The following is a 9,831-nucleotide window of genomic DNA, read 5'->3' as shown; positions in this document are numbered from 1 at the left end:
TGTAGCTTTCAGTGAACCCATTAAGTATAAATAAAATTTCACAATACATGCATCATAATAATACGAAAACAAACAAATGAAAACAAAACAATTTTAAAATATTTACAACTTACGATAAAGATTTCAATGAGAACTAATGGAAAGAATCCCATTCTATGAAGGAAATAAATTCAATTTATGGATAATTACAAAACAATCAGCGCCATTTATTGATTCTATTGCGGGACAGGTGGGAGGCGGGTGGTAGGTTGGTAGGAGTGTTAGTCACTACTAATAAAAGTAAAATTCAGATCAAATTCGAAAACTATATCAGAGCTTGAGGATATAGAACCCAGCAAAACGGATCGATTAAAGACAAGAGAGAACGCTATAGTCGAGTTCCCCGACTATCTGATACCCGTTACTCAACTAGTGGAAGTGCGGAGGAGAGTCTTCAACACTGACAGTTTTTGGCGGTTTGTAGGCGTTAGAGTGGGCGTGGCAGCATGATTCGACAAACTTGCGCTGCGTCTATGTCCCTGGAGTCTGTATGCTTAATCTCAACTTTCTAGCTTTTGTAGTTCCTGAGATCACAGCGTTCATACGGACGGACAGACAGACGGACATGGCCAAATCGACTCGGCTATTGATCCTGATCAAGAATATATATACTTTATATGGTCGGGAACGCTTCCTTCTGCCTGTTACATACTTTTCAACGAATCTAGTATACCCTTTTACTCTACGAGTAACGGGTATAAATATTATCTAAATAAGAGAAGTCCCAATTCAGAACAAATAAAAATTAGCAGACTTCAATTTAATTAATTAATAAAATCATCGATTTTCTGGCTTGAAATTAAATTTTAATAAAAATATTTCCACATTTTAATAACAGAAACTAAAAATAACAATTAATACTGTCATACATATTCATTTATGTAGCGTAGATATAGTCTAACTAATAAAAAGAAATTTTAAATGTTCACATTCTGTGTGACATTAGCCTTTAGACTTTAGGTTTTTTTGAGGAACATCCAATTTTCACACAAAGATTGGTACACGAGCTTCCTTTCGTGCCTGTTCTCGAATAGCTCCACGCGGATGAGAGACTCGCTATTAGAGCGGTCAGCATTGTTCTCGTGATAATTGAGAGGATAGTGTACCCGGGCGAAAAGCAGCGAGTGTCTGCAGAGGCAGGCCTGCAGTGCCTGGCGCACTGATTTGTCCTCAAAATTTTTGTTTTTCTTAACGCCGTGCAATTTGACGCGGAAAGACCGCAACGGAAACATAAATAACTGACTGGGCATAACTTTTAGGTGGTTAAACGAAACGTTTTCGGTGTCATGGAAATCAATGTAGAATACTGTGGCTTGCTCACTGGTTGGAGATACAATTGGAGGAATCTCCTTGATAATGGCCCTGTACCACTGTTTATCCCTCGAATAGCGGGCCAGACATAAGTTGCCTACCCTAGGCTTCTTCAGCGGTTCCGCGTCCTTGATCAAAGTGCTCGTCTCTTGTATCAGGCTGATCTCGTACTTGGTAAACTCCGAAAGACATGGAGCGATCTGCAACTCCGTGGCTGATAAAACGTTGTCCACGGTGCACTGGAACTGTTTTATTCCATTGGGAAGGCTCAGAGTCTTGAAGCTTCCACTGCCGTCGTAGAAAGACCTCACCGACGAGGTGTCCAGAGGTGAAAAACTGATGGTCTCCTTAATTTCCTTAAAAAAATGTAATAATAATTTTGAAAATGTATTATATTTTTTCAAAAATAGTATTTTTAGCATTCACCTTTTGACGCAAAGCAATGCGGCGCTTCAACTGATCGGAAGCGAAAGAATTTAGCGGCTCCAACTGGCTGCCATCGTTGTTTGCAAAAACTTCCATATCCATATTTTCAGAGGAATTCGAGTGTGACTCATCTTCTGATTCATCAAGTCCAGATTTTTCGGCGGCTGTTTCACCAGCGTATTTACCAAAGTCGTTGAGATAAAAACTATTGTTGAGGGACATTTTCTGTGCGGCTTGCTGGCAATCAAAATCCTGATCACCGACATAGGCGTCTTCTATCTCCCTATGATCTACCAGGAATTTTTTCTTCGTGGGTGGTTGCTGAACCGATGAAATGCTTTCGTGTTTACGCTGGGTCAGCGGCGCTTCTTCGTCTGATAGTTCTCCCTCTCCGGAGGCCAGGTTGTCAAGTTCGTCAAATACTTTAAACTCCTGGAGAGCTTTTTGGGAAGGTAAATACATGGTTTTGTTTTTGATTGCCTGCTTTTCAATTGGTACGGACATTCCGCAGTCTATCATCATGGTGCCAATGTCAACATTGCCAACCTTGATCTGGCATGTGGGCAGCTTGTTCGAACCCACTATTTGAGCATCCACAATACGGACACTGCTCATCTTCATGACCAAGTTCCGGTGGATCGTATCCATTTCCTTTATAGAATACTTTCCTTGTTTTGACCGCACTCCATGAATTTCCACCAGAAAGCACATTGCATTTAGGTCCGGGAACGGAGCATATGGAAGCAGTTCATCAGCCTTGACCAGCTCCATGTTGCCGTAATCCACGTAGTAGACTGTGTATTCATCGTCATTGTTTTTAAGGCGCTGCACTATTCCTCGGTAGATCAGGTTGTCCATGTGATAGGTGACCACCACCGGTTGTCCCACTTTGTAGTTATAGGAGGTGGATCGCTCCTGTTGCTTTTCGATTAGTGGCTTGTATTCCCGTACCAGCAGATTGCGCATATGCTCGATGAAGGGCTTATCGCTGGCCAAAGTCAAGTAGATGCAGCATTCGTAGGACACATTGGTAGCGATGGCCGTGAAAATGGCCTTATCGCACTTACGTCGTGTAATCCAACCGGCGGGTGGTTTTGTCTCACCAGTTGTATTTTTGGTTTTTCCTAAGTCTTCAAGCAGTGCTAGCGGAGGCATGTCCTCGTTGTGCTCGAAGCCGACTCTCCCCCCAGGCGAATCAATGGGGCTTAGGCTTTTTGTCTTAACAATTCTATCAACCTTGTCTATAAAGGATTCCCAGACTTTAAAGTCGATGGATTTTGTGCGATCAGTTCCTGCGGAGCTGACGCTTACATTTTCCGGCATCGATTGCTGATCTTCATTATCGAAATTGACATCCTTCTGTGCCATTCCCGCCATTAGAAGAACCTTGTTGATATTAACGTACTTTATACGAGCGGGCGAAAACGCCCCACTGACTATGGAGAGAGAGCCCCATAGAACAACGCTCAAAGAGTTTTCTGTATGTCCGAGTCCCGTCACGTGGATATCGTCATACGCCTGCAACTGATCCATAAAGAATTCAATGGCGTCCTTTGACCATTCATCACCAATAGCCCGAATTCCGTGTAAATGACAGCGCTTTGCGCTGCTTGAAATGCGCATGTCCGCCTCATCGATATTGGCTAGAGAAGAACTGGGCACATCATCGACCAGCTCACCCAAGTCCCTTAACTGCACTTGGAAGCGGACTATTTGGCAAGTAATACCAGGTAGTATGACTTTTGTTACGACTGCACGATGCCATAAAACCTGCGAATCGCATTTGGCTTGAACCCGTGCATAACACATATCGCCCACCTGCCAATTGGTTCTGGGCACCATATTCTGGTACATCGCGGCAGCTGCTTCCTGCACCAACTTCTGCAAGGTATTGATCGCTTGCTGGAAATGGGGCAAGGTCACGTAAAACTCATCCGGCTTTCGAACGTGAAGAATATTGACAGTAGTTCGTTTGTTGCGCTCGGTATTATTGTGCTTTTGGTAAGGTGACAGTTCCACTGGCCGGTCCCTCTGCTGTGCAAGAAACTTGTGCGTTTCCAAATCAAGCTGTACAGATCGTGAGGACTCTGGTGGCTTAATCATTCTACTGCTCTCTCCGCTTGAGGTACAATGTCCTTGAGCCACTAGTTGTACTCCAACACTAGTGGTTTCCGAGTTGGAGCGGACAAAATTTAATGCCACATAGACCACATCCTCCGTCAAACGAATAACTTCCATATAAAGTTTTGGATTCGAGGTTAGCTGCTTGAAGAAGATCGTCGCTCCTGGAGTCCACATATAGGAATGCTCTGCACTGGTCTCCACATCCGCCAGGCAGCACTTAATGGCTAGCCCTGTATCCCAAAAATTCGGAGGCAGCACAAACAATTGATCCCAGAAAACCTTCTGGCTGGGACCTTCGTCCACAAGGCGCACCAGAACATATCCTGAGAAAAAACAATAACTTTATTAGTATGAGATACGACAACCTTTAATAGTCTTGTATTAATATTGCTGTCTTAACTCACCGTCGGGAAGAATCTGCTCAATGCTAGCACGTTTCCACTGTCCATCCGACTGCAGCACACAACCGAGACGCAGCCGTCCAAGAAAGATGTTTTGCAACTGGCTAATGTTAATGCGATCCATGGCTCCCTGCAGGCTGACTTGCAACACACAGCGCTTTTCCTCGTAGTCGTGGCGCATGACATAAAACTCCTGCGGGTCCTCCACGTGCAGCATCTGGATCATGTGGACGTCCCCGAATTGGAACGACATCCTGGGTATACGAAGCGTAGTAGAGGCAGGCTGCAGCCATTGAGAACCAATAGCTGACCCACGGTCGTCGCGTGAGCGCGCCAGGCCAGAGTATAAAAAAGAATCGCGCACGGAGATGTTGGTGTTGTAGTTGCTGGTAATCAGGTCCACCTCATGCAGTTCATGGGTCAAAGCTTTCTTGACGATCACGTGCACCGGGTTGCTAAAACCAAAATAATGTGGAATTGTCGGATTTTTAGGAGGCTTAAAATAACGTACTTCTGCACTATCTGCTTAAGGAAGGCGCTGGCTTTAGTATCCCACTCGGTTCCACCATGGTTAGGCATCAACTCCCTCAGGCTGCAGTGCACGACGGAGTACGGCAGGTGGGATAGACGTTCCGGCACCACACGGAAGCTGGAAGGGCTTGCATTGCAGAAGAAATTTGGCTTACTTATGAAGAAAACTCACTCGCTTCTGTGAGCATTAAAATAAATGCCCATATCCGGCAGAAAAACTTTGAACCAATCTCGAGTTGTTAGCTTTTGGCTGACCATGGCGCGATAGAATCGGTCCTGAACCTTATGGTGGATAATGTAGTGCTGACCCACCACAACATCCGGCGGAACAGAAAAGCCATCCGAAAGTGTCTGCGCAAATGTATCCAGCTCCTCTCGCAATCGCTGGGCAGCATGGATGCCTTGAACATAGAAATCCTCCGGGGATTGAACGGAGCGCACCCTAACCAGTGCATCGGTCTTGAACCAATCGCTGCAGTCTTCAGCCGTTTTATTGGGCTTGGTGATGTCCATTGCCGAGAAGTTGTGGAGAAAATCTAGATCCTTCGCTGGAAACTCCTCACTAATGGCGCCAGTTGAATTTAGACTGGATTGGGCGGTCTCCATGGCATTTTTAGCCGGTTTCTTTTGGCTTTGTGACATTTGGTTGGTCTTTAGCTTTGACTTTTGGGTCAATACAAGTGGCTGAAGATTTTCCTTGCTACTGCTGGAGGACGTAAAAAATGTGTTTTCTTCTTTGGGCGACGATGAATAACAACGACTACTCTCGAAGTCAGTCTTGAAACAAACTTGTATATTAGGGTCCACAAACTCGCACTTGAATATGTTGGACATGTCCATGAATCTACTACAGGTCACGCTAAAAAATATAGACAAAATATTGTAATGTTATAATAGAGAGAACATATAGGTATAGTTTTTTTACCGGTAAGGATTTTCCTCGATCTTGCTGACTTGCACACTTGTTGGAATCTTCTCGATACTTTCGCAAATGAGTTTGAGCAGCCAGTTTAGCAAGACATCGCTGGGAACGCCTACGTTGTTGTCGGACCCACTTTCCAAGGTCTTTTTTAAACGCTAAGTTAAGATATGGTTGATTTTATTAAGGACTGTAACTAAACTAGTCTGTATTCAGACACCCACCTTGATGACAGATTCGTAGCCATTCAGCTGGCCCATGGCTTCGTTGAGTTTCATTTGCGGTGGCAAACTGGACTCGCGCAGCGTCTCGATGACCTGCAGCTCGGCCACCTGAAGAAGGCCATGCAGGTGGGAAAATCGCTTGGAAATGCTGGCTAGCGTTTCGGCGGCATAGTCGCTCAGTTTTTGTTTAGCCGCTCGAACCACCTGCGAATGCAAGAAGTGGCGGAAAATATCCGTGGTTAGCTGGATGAAGATAGCTATGCAGATTAATACGTTGCACATTCTAATGACTCTGCGTTGCTAGCAGTTGCCACCTAACCCGACCTCACCTATCCACCTCTCCAGGTGAACGGCGAACGTCTCGTATTTTAAATGTACAGTTCCCAATTGAAGACCGTCGGTGACCACTTCTCAGAGCAGCCAGTTCGGCTTGTTTTCACATAACGCTTACTTTCAGGCAAATGCTACATATATGCACGTAATCATAAATAGGTAATGGAAATTGCTCTTACATTTTAATAGTATTGTCAAGAACTTTTAAGCGGGACCAAATACTAAGAAGGCATTTAAAATACTTTTTAAGATATACTACAAAAATGTAGGGCTGAGGATGAAGCTGTTAAAAAATACACACACTAGTTATTACATTTTTGAATAGTCTCAATCCCTTAAGCCATTACTTCTCGTTATTTCCTTTCTAAACGAAACGGGCAACATTGCACCTTTCGATGGTCTTAATCGCAATCATCTTCCTCACCGCTTGTCAAGTGGCAATGATCATTATCAAAGATTATGTTGCTCTTAGTTGGGGCTTTGAAAGTGATTGTAACAATCGCCGAAATAATGCTGCCCCAACTCGGATCGGATCCGATTGGATCGGGCTTATGACAGCTGATTTGTAGCAGATGACAGGCAAGTTCGCGCCAACGGGCTGTTCTGCCATAAACGGGCATCCATCGAGCGATCCAATCGCAAGAGTTGTCGTGTGTGTAAATGAAACCATGTAGGAGCCCAAATCTGGCACATCATTAAAACGAAACTCGGATCGTTTTGCCATTCCCGCCGCTCGAGGCAATTTGAAATCAATTCAGCTGACCTTGTCAAGGGTTCGGCATCGAGTCTGAGATCCCAATATCACAGGCATAGACATGTTTATTGTTTACCTTGTCTATCAAAAGTCCCCAGTTACCCAATTCATATTCCCAACCAGTCCTCGACAATTAATTTTACTTGGCCACAAAAATACTTTTTAATAGACTGATGTTGAGAGAAAAAACAAAGAGCTTACTGCCAGCATCACGAGGCTTTACGGGCAATGTAAAGTTCTATGCTGTGGAAATCATTTCGAGAATAACAACCACATATACCTTAAATAATAACTATGTTTCAATCGAATACAATTCAATTAATCAGAAAATTACTTATTGTACTTCCGTAAGTGTACTATAAGCAGATTTGTTTGATGAATTACTTTTCTGGTTTGCTACATAATAAATAAGAAAGCAGCTAAAGTTTATATACCCTTGTAGAAAGTGTAAAATTAAAAACTGATATACACCAGAATTGGAATGATTGAATTTTAAGACTAATCAATAATCTTTTCAGTTATTACAAATTCATTTTCCTTTGTTCCTTTGGCAGATTTTAATTACATATAGTGTCAAAAAACTGTGTTAAAGCCCTTTAGCGTAATTATTTCTACGCTATGTGATATAGTGCAGCGATGGCTATATAGACTCGGCTAATGATAGGGATCAAAAACATAAATATAGGGTGTTTTTTTTAGAGGTATAGAACTTTAAATTGCAATAAAACAACGATGGATTATTCGATTGACATGAATTTTATTGACATGAAAGATAATCTTGTGGCATTACATTTTAAATATGATTTCTGGCATATGACCGCCACGGCTGGCTCGGATGTAGTCCAATCTGGACGTCCAATTTGCAATGACTTTTTCCAATATTTGGCCGTATATCGGCAATAACACGGCGAATGTTGTCTTCCAAATGGTTTAGCGTTTGTGGCTTATCCGCATAGACCAATGACTTTACATAGCCCCACAAAAAGTAGTCTAGCGGTGTTAAATCACAAGATCTTGGAGGCTTTTGAAAAATCGGGAACAACAGCAATCTCGTTTTGGGCCCATTCGACGAATCTACGCCTTGCTTGATGATCGTTTGGTTTCAATTCTTGCACGAGTTGGATTTTGTAAGCACGCATGACGAATTGCCAAACCAAACTGAGAATAAATCACTTGACAGCTGTTAAATCGGTCGCCATCTTGAACATAAACTATAAAAAAATTTTGGTCGCAAATGATATACAGCTATATCAAATATACATTTCTAAAAGCTATAGACTACGCCAAGTGGTTTTACTAGCACATAAATTTATTAAAAATAGCTAACAATTATTATTATTAATACAATAAAAAACATTAGGTTCGCATGTGTATTAGCACTGATGTTTATTAGTGCCCGATCGTAAATCCACTGGTAGAATGTCAATCACTCAAAAATTGTTGTGAACTCTGCGATAAATGCTGTCATAACTTGATCAGCTCAGATTGATTTACTATGCCTCTGGAGATTACATAACCTTGTCGGCGTTTTGTTTGATAAACAATTTCGGTAGTCGAGTCGATTTGGCCATGTCCGTCTGTCCGTCCGTCTGTCCGTCTGTCCGTCTGTCCGTCTGTCCGTCTGTCCGTCCGTCTGTCCGTCTGTCTGTCCGTATGAACGTCGAGATCTCAGGAACTACAAAAGCTAGAAAGTTGAGATTAAGCATACAGACTCCAGGGACATAGACGCAGCGCAAGTTTGTCGAATCATGCTGCCACGCCCACTCTAACGCCCACAAACCGCCCAAAACTGCCACGCCCACACTTTTAAAAAATGTTTTGATATTTTTTCATTTTTGTATTGGTGTTGTAAATTTCTATCGATTTGTCAAAAAAAATTTTGCCACGCCCACTCTAACGCCCACAAACCGCCCAAAACTGCCACGCCCACACTTTTGAAAAATGTTTTGATATTTTTCATTTTTGTATTAGTCTTCTAAATTTCTATCGATTTGCCAAAAAACTTTCTGCCACGCCCACTATAACGCCCACAAACCGCCCAAAGCTGCTACGCCCACATTTTGAAAATGTTTGTATTTTTTTTTTTTTATCTTGTAATTTCTACGATTTGCAAAACTTCTGCAGCCATATAAGTACAAACCAAAACTGTTTAGACTCTTTCTTTACTAGTAGTATATAGTCGGGAATCGACTATAGCGTTCTCTCTTGTTTTACATTGATTTCGTTTATAACACTTGGCAGAAACATTAAAACTATTAGTGTGCAATTAAAGTTACTATATACAACAGATAAGTTTGCACAAATGCGATTATTAAACGCAGTTTTTAATAGGATTGAACAATTTTTTGTTTAATTATCAGCATTATTATAAGCGACGTCAGTCGATCACATACAGACAGTCGAGTTCATTTTGGCCAGTTTATAAATTACAGACAATCGGACGGACGGACACGCAATTTGGTAGCATTTTGCGCCGCCTCGTTAGCCAGCTTTTCGATTTTCAACTTGGCTCAGATCGGCTGCGTAACTCGCGATCGGTCGCGACTTTTTGGCTTTTGCCATTAATAATTGTTTCTCGTTTTATATAATACATAATTTGAGTACGCTTTTCTCGTGTTTATTATACCCGTTACTCGTAGAGTAAAAGGGTATACTAGATTCGTTGAAAAGTATGTAACAGGCAGAAGGAAGCGTTTCGACCATATAATATATATTCTTGATCAGATCATAGCGAGTCGATCTGCATGTCGTCTGTCCGTCGTCTGTCTG

The 9,831-nt window shown here is 42.4% G+C and overlaps 1 protein-coding gene across 1 annotated transcript in view; it reads right to left on the bottom strand.

Annotated features, from left to right (window-relative positions):
- Window positions 1-939: 939 nt before the first annotated feature.
- Window positions 940-9,831, bottom strand: part of LOC120453089 — a 60,501-nt gene continuing 51,609 nt past the window's right edge. Inside the window, exons 4-10 of the mRNA XM_039637616.2 lie at window positions 5,976-6,179; window positions 5,758-5,909; window positions 5,005-5,691; window positions 4,813-4,950; window positions 4,305-4,756; window positions 1,777-4,223; window positions 940-1,706 (exon numbers count right to left, since the gene is read on the bottom strand). Of these exons, the coding sequence (XP_039493550.2) occupies window positions 996-1,706; window positions 1,777-4,223; window positions 4,305-4,756; window positions 4,813-4,950; window positions 5,005-5,691; window positions 5,758-5,909; window positions 5,976-6,179 (4,791 nt within the window). The 3' untranslated portion in view covers window positions 940-995. The remainder of the gene's footprint in view (window positions 1,707-1,776; window positions 4,224-4,304; window positions 4,757-4,812; window positions 4,951-5,004; window positions 5,692-5,757; window positions 5,910-5,975; window positions 6,180-9,831) is intronic.

This window comes from Drosophila santomea, chromosome 3R (genome assembly GCF_016746245.2).
Source record: "Drosophila santomea strain STO CAGO 1482 chromosome 3R, Prin_Dsan_1.1, whole genome shotgun sequence".
NCBI classification, from domain to species: Eukaryota; Metazoa; Arthropoda; class Insecta; order Diptera; family Drosophilidae; genus Drosophila; species Drosophila santomea.
This window is presented reverse-complemented; position numbering and strand designations above follow the sequence as displayed.